Source organism: Eleginops maclovinus, chromosome 8 (genome assembly GCF_036324505.1).
Source record: "Eleginops maclovinus isolate JMC-PN-2008 ecotype Puerto Natales chromosome 8, JC_Emac_rtc_rv5, whole genome shotgun sequence".
NCBI classification, from domain to species: Eukaryota; Metazoa; Chordata; class Actinopteri; order Perciformes; family Eleginopidae; genus Eleginops; species Eleginops maclovinus.
This window is the reverse complement of record NC_086356.1, coordinates 9,897,198-9,914,588: the sequence shown is the minus strand read 5'-3', so window position 1 is coordinate 9,914,588 and position 17,391 is coordinate 9,897,198. Positions and strand designations below refer to the sequence as shown.

At 37.7% G+C, this 17,391-nt stretch overlaps 3 protein-coding genes across 3 annotated transcripts in view; 2 read left to right on the top strand and 1 right to left on the bottom strand.

Moving 5' to 3' along the window:
* The first annotated feature begins 606 nt into the window (after positions 1–606).
* plgrkt (plasminogen receptor, C-terminal lysine transmembrane protein) lies at positions 607–11,268 on the top strand. The gene is made up of 5 exons (XM_063890103.1): positions 607–775; positions 1,237–1,338; positions 8,602–8,732; positions 9,086–9,195; positions 9,466–11,268. Exons 2-5 carry the CDS (start codon positions 1,258–1,260, stop codon positions 9,591–9,593), a joined length of 450 nt encoding a protein of 149 aa, XP_063746173.1. The 5' UTR covers positions 607–775; positions 1,237–1,257; the 3' UTR covers positions 9,594–11,268.
* A 78-nt stretch (positions 11,269–11,346) lies between these two features.
* Positions 11,347–12,975, top strand: rln1 (relaxin 1). The gene is made up of 2 exons (XM_063888995.1): positions 11,347–11,760; positions 12,468–12,975. Exons 1-2 carry the CDS (start codon positions 11,565–11,567, stop codon positions 12,818–12,820), a joined length of 549 nt encoding a protein of 182 aa, XP_063745065.1. The 5' UTR covers positions 11,347–11,564; the 3' UTR covers positions 12,821–12,975.
* A 443-nt stretch (positions 12,976–13,418) lies between these two features.
* The window catches only part of jak2a (Janus kinase 2a), a 23,212-nt gene continuing 19,239 nt past the window's right edge, over positions 13,419–17,391 (bottom strand). Inside the window, exons 21-24 of the mRNA XM_063888992.1 lie at positions 15,873–16,045; positions 15,589–15,706; positions 15,204–15,317; positions 13,419–15,088 (exon numbers count right to left, since the gene is read on the bottom strand). Coding sequence (XP_063745062.1) covers positions 14,981–15,088; positions 15,204–15,317; positions 15,589–15,706; positions 15,873–16,045 — 513 coding nt within the window. The 3' untranslated portion in view covers positions 13,419–14,980. The remainder of the gene's footprint in view (positions 15,089–15,203; positions 15,318–15,588; positions 15,707–15,872; positions 16,046–17,391) is intronic.

Here is a 17,391-nt window from a genome sequence, read left to right as displayed (position 1 = left end):
CAGGAGTCCCCCATGCTTTTTGTAAAGCATTGATGAAAAAGTATAGCTTGGTTTGATATGGTTCAGTGCAGTATGAAGATTGTCACTTCTACTTTGTTCCCTCAACGTTATTGTAGTATCCTCCCACCTAATAGGGCCCTGGTTGTGCATAGTCCAAATGTATAAACCCAAATATGAACTCTCGTTAAAATGGCTCTTACAGTATTATCTTTTGTTTGGTGCACCGACTGACAAAAACGTCTACATTTAGACAAGATTCACCCCCACAAACACCAAGAGAGGGCGCCATTCTATTGTTTATGTGCAACTAGCCTTCGACCACGGACTGTAAAGTGCCTTTAACAAGCGCTGAACATATGAGACACAAATAAGCAGTGTGACAATTGCACTGCAACGTTATTGTTCATGTATTCATAGCAGAAGCTCTTCAACATGTGTTTGAATGAATTCCTCTGAATCAAAAATCACCATGATTTTAGATTTTATAATGACTTAATTTGAGAGTGTACTGTTAGAATAATGTTTTGTCATTTGGGAAGCATCATCGTTGTTTATGGTAGAACCGTAGAACGTGCTGTTTTGCTTTTAGTTTTACTTTGGAAGCTTACCGGAAGTACCATGTTTGTTTCGTGTAGTAATTTATTTAATAGGTTTTCTGGAAGTTAGCAGTTTTTGAGTGCATGCTTCACACGTTTTGTTTTCATTGAGTTATTCCTTTGAATTTCTCCTTACTCCTGTTTTTGTGAGTGCCATTACTGTCTTCGAAGTACATTAGGTATGTAAAACTGTCACTTTGAGTGAACCTAGATAGCGATACCAGTCAAGGTTAATAATATAGGGTGACGCATGGGAAGCTACTTTATGTTTTAATATTAGCTCATCACGTTTTCCAAATTAATTAACAAGAGATCCCAAACATCACAGAAACAAACGTCAAGTCCTCTGCGAACTTAAAGCAATGCTAGCACCTAGCATTAGCAACACGTACATGTCACTAGCATCAAGTTATTAGAAAGAAACGGTGAACTGAAGGACAAGTGAGCTAGCGTCGTTACTGAGTTTAGCTGACAGCTCTAAATTAAGCTACAGGGAAGTGAAACCATGACAGTGCCATTAACTAACAGGTTAAAGTAAATGCAGTTTTAACTTTGGTTTGTACCCCTAATAGAAGTTGTGCCTGTTAGTTTGGTAACGTTTTGCTGCAGCATAGTTTTGACTATCTCTTTTTTTTTTTAGGCCAGCAGTTACAGCGCTACCATGGGGTTTCTTCTGTCTAAATCCATGGATGCAAACTTTAAAAAGCAGCAAGAATTTATGCTCCACAATGCACGGCTGCAGGTGAGTAAAGTTACAGCAGCTCACATGCTTTTAAAATGAAGATTTGCTATGCACTCATCGTTTACTTCATGCACCTGCAAACAAGTGGTACCTGTGTCAGGTGGGACATGGGAGTGAGTGTTGAACTACTTTACATTCACATGTTTTACCAATGACGCTGGATTAACTGATCAAAGCAATACACTCCATACAAAGCCCCAAAGGCCCTAGGTTCACTGTTCATGAAGTTTCATTTTCTGTAGTAATCTGGGGAATTGTAGCACACGAATAAAGCACAAAATGATCTGACCCAATTATGACCTGCATTTGCTTCCTGCTTCATCACTTGATCCAGGGACCCTGTTTTGGAAAGTGTCCCAGTGTCAAATCAAGCTTTAAGATTGAAATGTAATCGTTTCTTTACTTATAATGTGCATTTTCCTGATAATATCATTCTTGTTGTCATTACAACCCAGCAAACATGAATTCTTCAGTAATATTTTGTAATGTAATAATAACTACACAACAAACATTAAAACCAGTATAACGTCTGTTTAATGTAATTACTACACAGAAAATATGGTGCAATGTAATGTTCCAGGGTAATTTTCTACCAGCCCACATATACAAGAATTCTGGTATTTTTTCCAGAAAACAGACACAGACTATTTATCTGGCGATCACATCAGTCTATCTTATCCATCTGTCTTTCAGCATGGCGTTTTGTCTTTCTCTCTGGATTCACACATTGTCAAAGCCAATAGTACAAGCTTCAGTTCAAGTTTTAGCGTTTCTATTTAGGGACCACAGGTTTTATTGCACTCATTGTTTCATTTAAACAAAGTATTGTTTTTTTCTTCTCCTTTTTGTGGCCAATTTGTTGTGATTTATTCATGCCTGTAAGCTGCTGAGCAGCAGGTGGGATGTGTGAGTGTCATAACACCAATGACATTATCCAACGTAATCCCAAAAGCTTTGTTGTTTACTGTCCTGTAATTTCCCCCTCTGCTCTCGTAGGTGTACATGTGGTAGAGGATGCTTAATAATAATGAAAATATGATTTGGTTATGGCAAAGGTTTGGCAACCAAGTATCAGAGCTCCCTCCTTTGGTAATGAAGGTTATTTCCAAATACATATTATATACTGTACATGTTTAAGCATTGATGAAGTACATATACATTCTTTCATTTACTTAACTTTCTAGAAATAGTTTTGTATTAATAATTCCCACTAATAAATGTATCAATAAGAACTTTCTACTTTTTCAAAACATTGGATTGATGCATTTAACTGTTCACATCTTGGCCGAACAAAAAGAACAAAAATGTTAAACAGTCACTAATGTCATTCTGTCTGTAATGTGAAATTGTGTCTTTTATCTCCAACTTTAATGAATAAGATTGCTCCTGGCAATTTCTGAATAACTGGGAAGCATGTTGTTGCCTCCCCCTGCATTAAGATGTCAAAATGATTGCTTGACAGTGTTTTCAAGTCAAATTATTCAAAGCTAATTGTTCCTTTGCACGCTCTTTCCTTGTGGCCTCTTAGGTCAAAGTCATCGGGCTTTGTCGTTAAATCATGGTGCCCATCTTTAACATTGATCATTTAGTGGATATGGGGTTTTTTTTATGACACATTTCCTGAGGATGATTGACAGCTGTGAAATGACGTCAATAACGATTATTGTTCATTTCATATTTAAAGAGCGTTCTTGGCTGCTAATAATAAGGTTGTTTTTATCATTAACGGTTACTGCTTTTGAGAGGCTTTTATTGTGAAGTATGTAAGAGGTAAGACCTCCCTGCAAGGTTTTTGATTTTGTTTTTAAAAAAATGTTTTACTAAGACCTTGGTCACCTCCTTTAGTTAATGCAGACTCTAATAATGGACAGTAGCATTCTTTTTTTTTTACATCTTTTTCAAAAAAAGAAATGATCTATAAATAATAAGTACTTTACAGAATGTACACTCATTGAATATCAATTAGTTTTCATGAAGTACTACAATGGACTACAGGTTCATTAAAAATAAAGATAAATCCTAATGACAGATATATAACACTATACACAATGCAGTATTTCCCAAAGCTTTAAAAGCCACTTCTGCCATTAATTAAGTGCTTTGTTGCTTATTAATTATTATACAATCAGTTCGTACAGGAGCACTAGTGGCAAAAACAGAATTGCTATTATCTGATCTTAGTTAAAGATCAGATTAAAGCAATAGACCTGAATAAAGGAAATATTCATTGAGTATTCGCTGTTTCCCTGAGGTAAGACATGAATTACAATTAAACTCTATTTTTGTCCACTACAGGATTTTGTGACCTGCAATTTGAAAAGACATCATGAGAGATGTTCAAACAGCTTTAGCAGCGAGGTCGAAACATATTGTTAAAATCACGAACATATCCAAAAAAGCATTCCAATAAGAAAGTCCTCATGTGTTGCTGCTTCATCTTCAAACTAGTGTACCTGTTGAAACACATCTGGGAACCGTTTATAAATACCCCAATTCTAAACACTTACACATTAGCTGTGTATTTTTAATTAGCATCTGTGTAACCGGTAATGATTAGTGTGCATCAGCTCTTCAAGCAGCGACTTGCCCTGCGTGTGAGTGAAGCCTTTTGGAAATGTCAGTAGATTTCCCGCTTACGTTTCACTTCCGATCTCACCTTGTCAGCTTCAGAATGAATCCAGTGAGCCTCATTTCTTTCTGTTACTTTTTCTTCACTCCTTTTACAGTCCCTGTCTCCTTCGCTGCTTGTCCTATTTCACGGTATTGGTCATCCTTCGTGATGTTTCTTTCCACCAAGAGACAAAGTGTCTGTTCTTAAAGCACACGCGTAGGTAAAGGTACTGTGCGTCTTTCTAATGTTGTGAAATGTATGAGTTTAGACATGTCCACGTTAAGAAGTTAAAGTCCCAGAAGTATTTTTGGAGAGCTTGTTGGAAATGGTATCGCAATACTTGACTGGCATCATCTGAAATATGTCCATTGCCACAATTGTTACTGGAAGCTGACGGTGGATTTTTAATAATTTTTCCCTTTAATTCAAAACGAATAGCTATTATTTGGACAGGACTTAACACTTAGCATTTTGTTATTGCTACCAATAATCACCGATTATATCTGAGCTACTGTCAGAAACCTTCAAATGATACCTTATTTCATGCTGTCAGAATAGCTAACATCCAAAATCTGTGATTGTTACCAGATATTGAATAAGCACATTTGTGCTTACATCTGTGAGGTTGGAACTGAACGTAGATGTTTGCTTGTTTAGATATGTGTGTTTCTGTTGGTCACTGTGGTTGTGGTGAAGTAGCAGATGTAGCAGACACGTAATGGCAGTTTGAGGCTTTGATTCAAAGCAATGGGTGGGGTGCAGCAGAGAGGGTGTTGAGTTTCCGGATGGTGAGAGCTTTTGCTGGCAGTGTTTATGATTGGTGTTAATGATTGGAGCGTTCATTAAAGATTAGTTTAATGTCCTGGAAGATTTTTCGCATATTTGAAACTCAATTCCATATCAGCTGCATCAACGCTAATGAGGCTGTGGTTGTGGAGGGTGGAGATCAAATACTGTATTCATCCTTTCCTGGCATTTGTTGGCATCAGGGCTGGGAGTAATACAATGGTTATTGGCAATAAACAATATTATTTCTTATCTGTTTATAGATTAATAAAACTAATGACGTATCACAAATATAAAAGAGACAAATCTTCTTCTTTTTTGTATTGATGGACTTGTCTGATATTTAATGAATCAGCATGCATTTGTTACGATAACATCAAAAGAAATCCCCCAAAACGTATTAAGAGGTCTTCTTTTGATGGTCTTATGATGGGTATTTTTCCACATTTTCACATGTAAAGGGTTAATTGAACAAAAACATAGGTCTAAATTAAAATAATTGTCAGTGGCAGCCATAAAAGCATTTAGTAGCTTAATTCTGTTTAGCAAAGTCTTCAGTGCAGTCAGTACACTTGAACGCATCTCTTTTCAGCCCATTGGAAAGCTACAACCAGCAGGTGTTGGCTTTTGTATCAATACCGAACACTGATTATACTTTACACACTAAGATCTTTTCTCCTCTTCTTAACTTAACATTTTCTCCATCTCCATTGGAATATTCCACATTTGACTTCCAAACTTACAGCCAGGAACTACAGTGATGCAAGTGACTACCATTGACAAGAAGTAGGCCGTTTCAGGGAAGGTTAGTAAAACCAAACATCCAGTATCACTGAACTACTTCCTGTTCTGCGTCCCAGATGAGAGGAGAGATGACGTTACGAGAGGTGACGTTTCTTGACACCAGAAACCCGTCATTACATATTTGTTACACCAGAGAAATATAGTGGGTCATTTAAAAAAAACTGACGTAAAACCCTAACGTAATGAATTGTTTGACTCATCACCGTCCCCTGCTGCTGCTGCAGTGGTTTTTATTTTTACTTCTTCTCACCATTGAGTTTCCAATAAAATGATTGAGCTCAGCATACTGTAAAATTACAGAACAAGCATTGTGGATTTTGAGGATGACACACTCAAAAGTTTCAAGGCTCTCCCTTCCTGGAGAGGGTAGCATTGTTTTCAGGTTGGTTCCAGTAACAGATCATGTTTTTCCAAGTTTCAGGAGCTTCTAAAGTAGCAAAATGTACAGAGAAAATTCTCAGGTGTGCAAAAAGGTTTATACACATATTCCCAGCTCTGTATTCGATGACGGCTAAGTCGGTTCTTTCCTCTTTTTTCCTTTTATGTATGTTTTAAAGGGACTTTTTCATGTTGTAAGGCAACTCCTTTTATATATATTTTTTATTCAACACATTTTAGAAATTAGGTTTTATTTTATTTTATAAGGTTGTACGTATAAAGGACATTTTAACAAGAAGGCAATTTAAAGTGCTTTAAAAATATTAGAGACGTAATTAATTTATGATTGGTCTATAAAAAGAATTGATATCTACAAATAGTTTATTTTGTCCAATTAATAATCAAACCTTGAATTAATAAAACAAAAAGCCATTCAATTTATTCTCATAAGTGAAAAATAATTGGTTAACCAACTGTTAATTTCCGTGCTTTAACTAGTCTTTGATTGATTGTAACTTTAATTAAATCTGACAAGGCAAACACAATAATTTCAGCTACTTTTATGAATACCATTTGTAAAATAAACTAATGTGTCTGAAAGGGAGATAACTGCTTTGGTGCAAAAAAAAAAGCGCAGCACGCGAGCAGGCAGGGAGTTTTCATGTTTGTCTTGTACAACAAGGGAAGTTCTTTATAGTTATTTAGTTAAATACATTATGCGTCATATCACTATATCTAGATATACTATTATCCTATTTAGTGTTTCTCAAGTGTTTTTTGTCTGAAACAAGCCTTTTGATGTTCAAAAAGGTTAATTAAACTCTCCAATATCAATCTAACAGCATGCTCAAGAAACTATTCCAATTAAAGTGGTGATTGTGATGTGTGATCCATTAGCACAAGTGCCTTTTACTGTACAGTGACATCTCCATCCGGTGGGCTTAATCCCGCTGTTTTCCAAGTTGCATGCCTTTCCTTCTCCTACTGATATCTTATAGTTAGCCAATCTTCACATTATACACATTCACACCAGGAAATGCATTCCCTCAAGGACAGGCTTGCAAAAGGTTGAACAACTTCCGATCTATTTCCAGAAAAACTTCCAAGGGCAGGGAATTTTTCTACAATTAATGCCCATTCAATAGAATTTTATCAATGCACTCCATTCAACACCCGTTATTGCAACACATGTAGACAACATTGGCAAGCATCCCATAAAATAATTATCCAGAAGAATTACAACTCAGTGTGTTCACATGTGTAGCCAAATGCACTGCCAGAGCCGAAGAAATATATGCTTTCATCCTAATTTCAGAATCAAAGTACATTGTTTATTTTATTTTGATAGCTGGCTGTTAGCATGTGGTTTGATTGAGCACGCTAACAGAAGAGTTTTAATGAATCAAAATACATTTTATACATTTCTTTATCACTTCAAACCCAAACGTTGTACACAGCCAACAATTTATCAGTCGGATATGTAAAGTTATCTTCCCCTTTAGCTAAGTCACCACACTAATACTAATAATAATAACACATGGTATTTTTAGAGCACTTTCCTGGTGCCAAACGACTCTTTACAAGCAATTCAAGCTACTAGGCATCGATGTTTTGCCTTGTTCCTTCCGAGATCGCTAAGTGGCTCAAATCGCAAACAACAACTCAAATCGAGCATTTTATTGTAGTTTTATTTATGAGTATAAAACGATGGGTATGTGAGAGTGTGTTTATAGTGTAACGTGTACGGGCAGTATGTGCGAGCCAGCAGAAACTTTCATTCACTTAAAATTGTTAAAAATGTTCAGCCATTAATGCAAACATACAGAAGTGATGGTCAGAAATCAAAATGTGGCTTGTCCGACATGTTGTAATTTCTGTCATCCGCTCTTTTATATTACATATTTTTACTCTATGCGTCATCAGTGAGTTAATGTCACATCCCCTAAGTGGAAGCAGAAGCTCATCTTTGACACGTTCACTCATATCAGGATAAATGCTTTTTTAATTATCATGTCACTCAGGCAGCTCAATAGCATATGTGTGTGTGTGTGTGTGTGTGTGTGTGTGTGTGTGTGTGTGTGTGTGTGTGTGTGTGTGTGTGTGTGTGTGTGTGTGTGTGTGTGTGTGTGTGTGTGTGTGTGTGTGTGTGTGTGTGTGTGTGTGAACAGGAAACGGCAGACAAAAGGTTCTTCGTACTGAAACTCATCAGCATGGACACTGTTTGTGAGACTGTCCCTTTGACCCTGTCTGTGTCGCTTTGAATGTCTTGCTGCTTTAATATATCCACGGTTATATACACCAATATTCATTTCCATATGAACACGTACCTTAAACAAATGTGCTTTCCGTTAAATCCTGCTCTTAGTTAACAAAAGTGGGTTATTTTACTTCTGATTATTTTACTTCTGATTATTTTACTTCTGAAAATAAAGTTGTCAGTGCTCTCTGGTGGACAAACTTTATAATGAAAATACTGTTTCTACATTTCCCCAATCATATCTTGGGCAACTGTGTTCTTTAAATATGTAGTTGTTTATATATCTGGGATAACGCAAATTCCATAGAGAGGCACTGGACAGTGTCCTTATTTGGTTTCAAAGTTCAGTTTTTCCTGATGACGTCTTCTCTCTTGGTCTGTGTGTGTGTGTGTGTGTGTGTGCATGTGCGTGTGTGTGTGCGCACAGATGGAGCGTCAGATTGTGATGCAGAACCAGATGAGAGAAAGACAGATGGCGATGCAGGTGGCCTGGTCCAGAGAGTTTCTCAAATACTATGGGACCTTCTTTACGTTGGCTACAGTGGGACTCACTGTAGGGTGAGTTTTGAGTTAAAACAGCTCATAGGATCAACTCCCAGGTGTTTAGTTCAGGATTAAAAATGTTTCTTTTGTTTCTAACACAAGCCTACAGTAATAATGCTTAGAGTGGAGAACTGTACGTGGTTGTATGTGAAAGCTGTACTTTTTAAAATAAATCTCTTGTTCTATATTCCCAGGATTTATTTGGTGCAAAAACTGCCAACATAATTGCCTCCTGTATTAAAATGTATGTTATTGAATATAATAGTGATGCCATCATAGAATTGGAGGGCTTTTATTGATCCTTTTTTCACCTAATTACAGCAGATGATAATAAGACGTTCTTCTTTTGTCTTGACTCTTTGCCTCAGTGCCATTAAAAGAAAGAAACCCTTCCTATTGGCTCCCATCGTTCCTCTGGGCTTCATAATGGCCTACCAGGTGGACAGTGCCTATGGGACTCTTATTTATCGAGTGAGAGGTAGGACTAAACCTTTATCTTCTTAAAATCCATTACATTACAACCACTTTTAACAACAATTAAGTAATATTCTGACACACTAAATATATACTGTAGTTAATATAATTAAATAGTTGGTCAACAATGTGTATACAGCTATAACTGAAATACAATTATTTCCAATCCTCCATTTTCCCCTGCAGATAATTAGCTCCGAAAGTAGTTAAAAATTGTTGTTTTAACACCCATTTGCCGCAACACCACACATTATATTTCCTGTATCCTCTTCAGGGGAGGCTGAGAGTATCATGACATCTGACCATGACCGCTTGGACTTACCTCACGGGACTCCGACTTTCGAAAGCATAGAGAAAGCTCGCCGCGCTAGAAGCAGCCTCGCCTCCTTCCTGGAGAAATGACGTGTTGGTTATCTTTCAGACAAACCATCCCCGTCCAGCCGATGCATTCACCCATTGTGCTTTATGCTGCTTTGACATTATTGAGTCTATGGTTTGCACTAATTCTATATCATGGACCTTGAGTCAAATTTGTTTCAATACTAATCACTATTAAAAATGATGTTGTTTTGCATGAGTTGCCAAATACTGAAGCCAAACACAATACTTTAGGTAGTATTACACTGTGAGTATGCGGCATATCATGGAATACATCTGTTAAATTATTATTTGCATCAATTAAAGCATCGAACCATAAATAATATTGCCAGTTAGTGTTGAAAAATAAATACTCAACCATGTTAACAAAGATTGTTAAGTCAATCAGGCTGTAACTTTGGAAAGCTCCTGCCAATTGAACCTTTCAAAGACACATACAAATGTTTAGTATTATTGTTCAAAGATGAAATGCTTTTTAGTTTTCACACGTTTATTTTGTCCAATTCCCCAAAATATTTTCAACCAGCTGCCCCAGCTCTTTGTCCTGTAAAAATTGCATTATGGGAAAGTCGGTTAGCATGCTGGTCTTGGTTGCCTTTGTTTCGTCCATTTTCCATTCTAAAAACACCTAAAGAGCAGCTTAGCCTCGGTCTGTTGTACACAATTTGCACTTGGAAAAGATCTTTATATGTTGTGCTTATGCTTAGTTTATTGTATCATAAATTAAAGCGACATTACGTTATTCTTGACCACTAGAGGGCAGAAAGACTTCTAAACACACTCACTGTAACCTAACCGCTATATCAAGGTCAGGGCTAATGCAAAACGACAAAACAGTCTCTTGGTGTTTGGGTTTTGGCCCCGAGACACAGAAATGCAGTATCAACATTTGCGAGGCCTGCTTTGGTTCACCAGTTCTTTGTCTGCTCGTGTTAGGTGCTTAACTTTTGGGTTTTTTATGCCCGAGAGGTACACTTGCTAACAACAGCTGTTAGCTGTGGCCATTTTTTGTCCATTTTGTGCCAGCGATTAAGGACAGGTTGTGTTGTATGTATGCTGTCAAAAATGTTAAAGCCCCTTATGTACATGTGTTATGTTGAGCTATAGAAATAACATTTGGTTGATTCATTAATTTGCCAGGACCGGAGAATCAGAGCAACTACAAAGTGATCAAAATGTTCTAAAGAATAATCCTCACTGCAGACATAAAGATTGTTATTACTTCAAACTATCACTAGAATGTTTGGAATTTGAAGAAGCTTTAAACCACACCTTCAGTCCACATTGTTGCACCTGTAACTTTTATTGTTATGATCTCAGCTGTATTCAGTCCATGTCAGATATTACAGGTGTAGGTATTTATGAGTTGTGTATTTGCCATAATCATGTTTGGATCATGGAAACTATTTTTGGTAATCGAATACAAATAAATATTGCCATGACTTTCTCTTTTACAATCATATTTTGTGACATGGTTCTAATTCAACCAATAATCAAAACCAATGAATACGGACATGGTGTTCAAGAAGCCTGAATCGCATCGAATCCTTCCCAGTGAAGTGCACAAGACATCCAACATGCCTTTGATTTGTTTGCGTCAAAAATCATAACTGCAACTTCCGTTTGAGAAATGAGCACACTCACACTACAAAAGAATATTGCACTAATGTTATTACAATAAAGAAATTACTCCCAAGTACGTCATTGTCATCAATCTAAATGACGTGTGTGTGAGGGAGGGAGGGAGAGGGGTTGGGGTTTAACGCTGGGGTTGACGAGTGAACCAGTGAGGAGGTTTCCAGAGAGAACAAAAAGAGGGAAACCAAAGCTCTGCAACACAAGACAGCCAACAGAAGCATCCTGTACAACTTGAGCATTCGGCTGCTACACAACTCCCCAAACCGAAGCCGGCAGGATCTGCAACACTGATCAGATCTGAGGTGGAGCTCTGCTTGACCGTCTTGTGCAGCCTGCTCTTGTTAGTTGTAAGTGAAAATGCTCTGGAGATTGACTCTTGCCCTGGCCGTGGTGTGTGTCGGTGGCGTCTGCAACTGTGTGAAGGCGGACATGATGAGCACGCTGCTGCTGCCAAAGGACTACGGGGTGAAACTGTGCGGGAGAGAGTTCATCAGAGCGGTCATCTTCACCTGCGGTGGCTCCCGCTGGAAACGATCCTTAGACGGGGACACAGGTGAGCAACATGCGGCTGTTTCATTCGTGCTCACTAATTGGACAAGTGTTTATCTTAAAACAGTAGTTTAAAAATGTGATTACAGACCTGTTTCAAAGACTTTTGTGAAATATTCCCTAAACCTCATGTTGAAACTTCTCTTTAAAGATACAGTATAGGTGTATAGTGTTGGAACAATAGTTATAATGTAAGACATCGATGCGTCATTACGGCTCAAGATGTTTAAGAAGAAGAATAAGAAAGGGTGCGACGAACTGTAATGTTTTCTTCCTACTTTGATTTGTAGCACTCACATGGTAATAAATGTAATATACATCAACAGGTTAGGCTGCTCCGATATATAGAGCTCCATTTCAGCACCATGGTCAGCTCATGTTTATGTTGATTTGACCAATCCTTTAAGCGAGTATAGCCATAATTCCTTTGTCGTTAGTTCTTCAAAATGTCAATTTTCTTACAATTTTAACCTGTGAATTAGTTTTTAAGTAAGATAATAAGATACGATAACAATTACTTTATTAATCCCAAACTGGGAAATAAAAAGAAGAAGTAAACCATTTTAAACTATAGACATCTCAAAGAAGAAATATAAATAAAAATAAACTGGCATTAGAGAAAAGACAATATATCAATGAAACACAGAGATCTTCTTCCATCTTTTATATTTCATTCCTGCCAATATTTATCAACCCTCTCTCATTCTCCAGATCCCTTCCAGTGGAGTTCCCTCAGTGATGTGACAGAGGGGAACAACCAGCCAAACTGGCAGCCTGGCACAGAGCTTTCAGCAGACAGTCCTTCTCCGCTCCTTATTAGCTCCTCTTCCTCCTTGGCGGACCTCCTGGCTCTGTTTGCGGCCCGAGGAGACAGGCAGCAGCCGCTTCTGAGCGACTTTGCCCCTCAATCTCAGCCATTCACTGTTTTAGGTGAGCAAGACGGGAACCGAGCCGCCGGGGACTGGCCCATGGCGAGCAAGAAGAAGAGGAACTTTTCTCTGGGTGTGGCTGGGAAGTGCTGCAGCCAGGGCTGCACCAAGAACGATATCGGACGCTTGTGCTGATTCAGGGAGCAGACCGGTCATGACATAAAGATGGTGTAATGGACAGAGGAGAGAAAGTTCACATCTGCTTTGTAATAGGCTAAAGTGAGCCTAATATTTTAAATGATATATTTTCCTTGTTTGATATTTTGTTAAAAATGATCATGTTGTGTAAGTCACCCTTTCAACATCACTGAAAATAAACTGTGTTGATATTAAATCTTCAGCCGTACAGTGTAGCCTTTGTTTATTTGCTGGACCCAAAGAAATAAACAGCACCCGTATTTCCGCCTGCGGACTGCGTGACTAACCTGCATTTATACTAGCACTGGCCAATATCACATATTATGTCATTTAGGCTGCTGTGAACTTATTGCTGACATCTGTTCACAACATTACGCCTGCCTGATCGTTTTCTGTTAGCACCCGCAGGACTACTGCTGAAAAGTAGAGTTCTTTGTTTCCCTTTTCCCTTTGTGACGAAGAGGAAACAAACATTTAACCTAATGCACAAACCTCACACCTCATCATTTTCAGTTTAATTGTAGAAACCACGTCTTAATTTAAAAAGGAGATAAGCCACATTTTGATCAAAGAAAAACAATGGTCATGTCCGTAGTACTGCAATATGTTTCCTTTAATACAATTATGTACACACCTGGAATATAATACACATATATTTTTCAGAATATTTACATTTATCTACACTTGTAATAAATGTAGCTGCATGTTCCCATTGGATGACAGCACCAGGTTTAATGTCATTGACAATGGAAAAAAAATAATAGTTGAAACAAATGGTAAAAACACCAGTTAAATCTGGTTTAACATCCTTATGAACATTGTGAATACATATTCACAAAACAACAATATTTGGTTCAAACATCAATGTACATACATCCCAATAACGCTTTATGAGTAAAACATATGAGGTGGGAAAAGTAAAAAAGAACGTCCGGCTTGGCAAGATTTAGAAACTGAAGAAACTGACAATGTCTTGACGTAAACAACAGTCAGCCCAGCGTGATTGTGATACTGCCCCGGGGGCGGAGCGTCGATACGTTTGTGAGTGAGAAAACGTTGCTGTTTACAATGACTCATTCTCACGGATGTGACAGGGTGTCCGTGCTTTGACATTTTGTGCATGTGTGAAAGGCCTGCCATAAAAAACAACATTGTTTTTTTCAAAACAAGACACAGATGCTGTTCCACAAATTACAATCTGTTTAGGGACTGGATTCAAACAGACAGTAACACATTTTACTTTTATAACACTCTATTTTTAACACTAATACATTTGTTGCTGACAATGTAAAGCACCTCAGGACACATATTTAACATATTTAACTTATGCACATGCTCCTTAGCCACTTTAAATGAGTGGGAACATGACTAAATATACTGTATGTACATGCAGATAAAGTATCTTTATAACACTGCAAACCTTATACTGTATTTAAAAGACAGAAACCCATAAATTATGACATCATCAACATTTCCGGTTTCAAAAACAAAGACTTTCAAAAACATTAGTCCATGATACAGCTCTTCCCGCTACCCAGATCTTAAGGAAATCTCAGTTGCTGTTATAGCATATAGCATGAATTAAGAGGTTGGTGATTAAGTTCAAATCTCAGAGATGTCTGTTCAGTTCTCTATGAAGTTAAGCCGTATGCGCAAATGTTTTTAGATCCCACTTCCCTTCTGTGCACCATTTATTATTTTTCTTTGGGACCGATTTCGTAATACTGCAAATGCAAACTCTTTTATCAGTGAGGCTCAATCAGCATTAATGGTCAATACATATCTGTAACAGCAGGAATGTGACTCCAAACCACCTGTAGAGATGTTCACATCTGGTCCCCGTGTGTGCATTAACAAATTAAATACTGCTTGTTGTTTATTTATACATTTTTGGTACTAATACTGATTTCAAGGCTTAAAAATAATTGACTTTACTTAGAAAAATATAATTTATCCCATGATGAATTTCTTTAAGGCAACTCATATGTCTTAATATTTGATGTTTAAGTCAGATCTAGTGTAATACTCAACCAGGTAATTTGAATATATCACAACAATGGGGTTAATTGCTCAGAAAGTAGATACTATCATTCGTCATAGAACACACTCGGTGAGGAATGACTCCCCAGAGTGGACAGCTAAAGGCGTCAATGCGTCTCATCCGTCCTTGTTCTCTCGTACGTTCTCCACACTGTGGATTAATGTCTTGAAAGAAGGGCGCATACTCGGCTCACTGCTCCAGCACTCCGTCATAATCGTGTAAATCTGAAGGAAGCATCAGCAGGGACATTAACACCGGAACAGACATTAAATAAAACACTTACTTTCTCTATGATGGCTGAGCCTTGTTTGCTCAACTTAATTGTATATAGTTACTGACCTCCTTTGGACAATAATCAGGAGCAGGCAACCTGTACCCCTGTTTCAGCAGCTCTATCAGATGGTAGACGATCATCTGGCCCTGCTTTTCATTTCCCATTTTGTCCATGAACACCTAGAACAGAATAAAAAGTGTTGTTAATGTTTGGCTTTAATTAAAACAGCTTGGTAAAATTTCCCAAGTGAGAACCACACAGTAAAAGTGTTTATTGTTTTCAACAACACTTATGAGTGTTAATCAACTGATTTCTCAATCAGTACAAACTCAAAACAGCCCAATTAAGTTGAAGGGTAGAATAGGAACACTGTTAGACGACGAAAAGGGAAAAATAAGTTTGTCAAACTAAAAACCAAATTTCAAAGAGAGGAAAAAGAAGGATATGTACCGAAGGTGGGCTGCATTTCTTGTCACTGTAAGTGAAGAGTTCGTAGAGGACAACGCCGAAACTCCAGACGTCTGATCCCACTGAGAACTTGCTCTCTGTCAGCGACTCTGGAGCATACCTGGAAGATACCGCAACACATTTTACACACAGTAGATATCCTTTACTGATCAAGAGTAACAATATGTACGACAACTGTAGATCATTCTCCTTGAGTGTTTATCTTCATCAATGTCAACCCAGACTAAACATATTTTTATCAAACACATGCAGTGTGTCTTCCTCACCAAAAGATGGGGCTTTCCCCGGGCTCCCTGACAGTGTAGTACTCCTTGTCCTGCGGCAGCACCTTGGTCAGGCCAAAATCTCCGATCTTCACCCTCATCTCGCTCTCCACCAGGATGTTCCTCGTGGCCAGGTCTCTGTGGATGTACCGCTTAGTGGCAAGGTAGTCCATGCCCTGTAGTGTGCACATAATCACACAGAGAAGGAGAACTGGTTTTTACCTATGAACTTTAAAGGAGGAAAACTAATATCTAACATTGTATAGATTGCGCCTCTGAGAGAGGGACACACTCAAGAACAAAACATCAGAATGAAACACATGCATACATGTTATAAAACAAAGATGATGACTTCACACCTGGGATAGAAGAAGGTGAAGAAGAAAGAGGCTCAGATGACGGCACAGATACAGAGACAGATAGGGACAAGCAGGAAAGACGTGGCCCTCCGTGGTTTTACTGTTGTTCTTTTATATCAAGTGGTGCCATACAAAATACAAATTGCCTCAGGAATGCAAAGTTGTTCCTGTGAGTATGGTCGTTCGGAGACCATCCATAAAACTAGTCCATATGACCCTACAACCCGTGCAGACTGGAGTCCAATTCAGTTATTTTCCCAGTACATTGACAGCAAAGTCTTTGAAGATTTGGCAACATTCACCAAAAACAAAACTAGTTTTTTAGTGGCCAAATATACAGCAATGTACAGATCAATTATTTATTTGTTTTTGAAGTAAAGGTGAATTCATTCTTGTATTAATATCACTCTATAAGCATAATATGTTACATAGTTTATCTATTAATTTTCAGACAAAATCGGTCTTTACATCCTCTACAGTGGACATACTGTAAAATAAAATAAATTCATTAAATTTAAAAAAGTCTAAATTGCAAGATGGTTTTTTTTCAACCTTAAATTGGAAGGAAATCACAAATAAAAGAAAATTGGAAGACATTTTTTGTCCTCGGTTCCCAGGAGGATAGCTCAACATCTGAGACAGAATAGTTTAATAAATAGATAATTACTATATTAAGGTATTTATTGTCTTAATCCACTTTTTGTAGAATTCCATGTATATTTTCATTATTCAGGTTGTTGTTTGATGACCAACGTCCCTTGCTTCCACTCCCTGACCACACCTTCAGTGTTAGCATAGCAACAAACCCCCGTACACAATATGCACTGATGAGAGGATGTTGTCACAGTTTACTCCCTGCCATGATTAATAATTCTCGTAATCAAAAACCTACTCTATTGTGTTTGTCAAAGAGAAATACAGCATGAGCTAACAACCCCAAAATAATTATAACTCTCTGTGCTGTACATTTATTTATATAACACACAGGTATTTATAACACAAATATGATCAAACAGGTGATCAAAAGCAAAAAGGAAAGTATATTTCCCTTATCACTAATTTGAAAACATATAAAAATAAACTAGCATATTTTCATTGGACTGCATCTGAGACCACCAATGTGTGTGTGACAAGGCTGCCTACAAAGTCTTTCAAAGTCTACA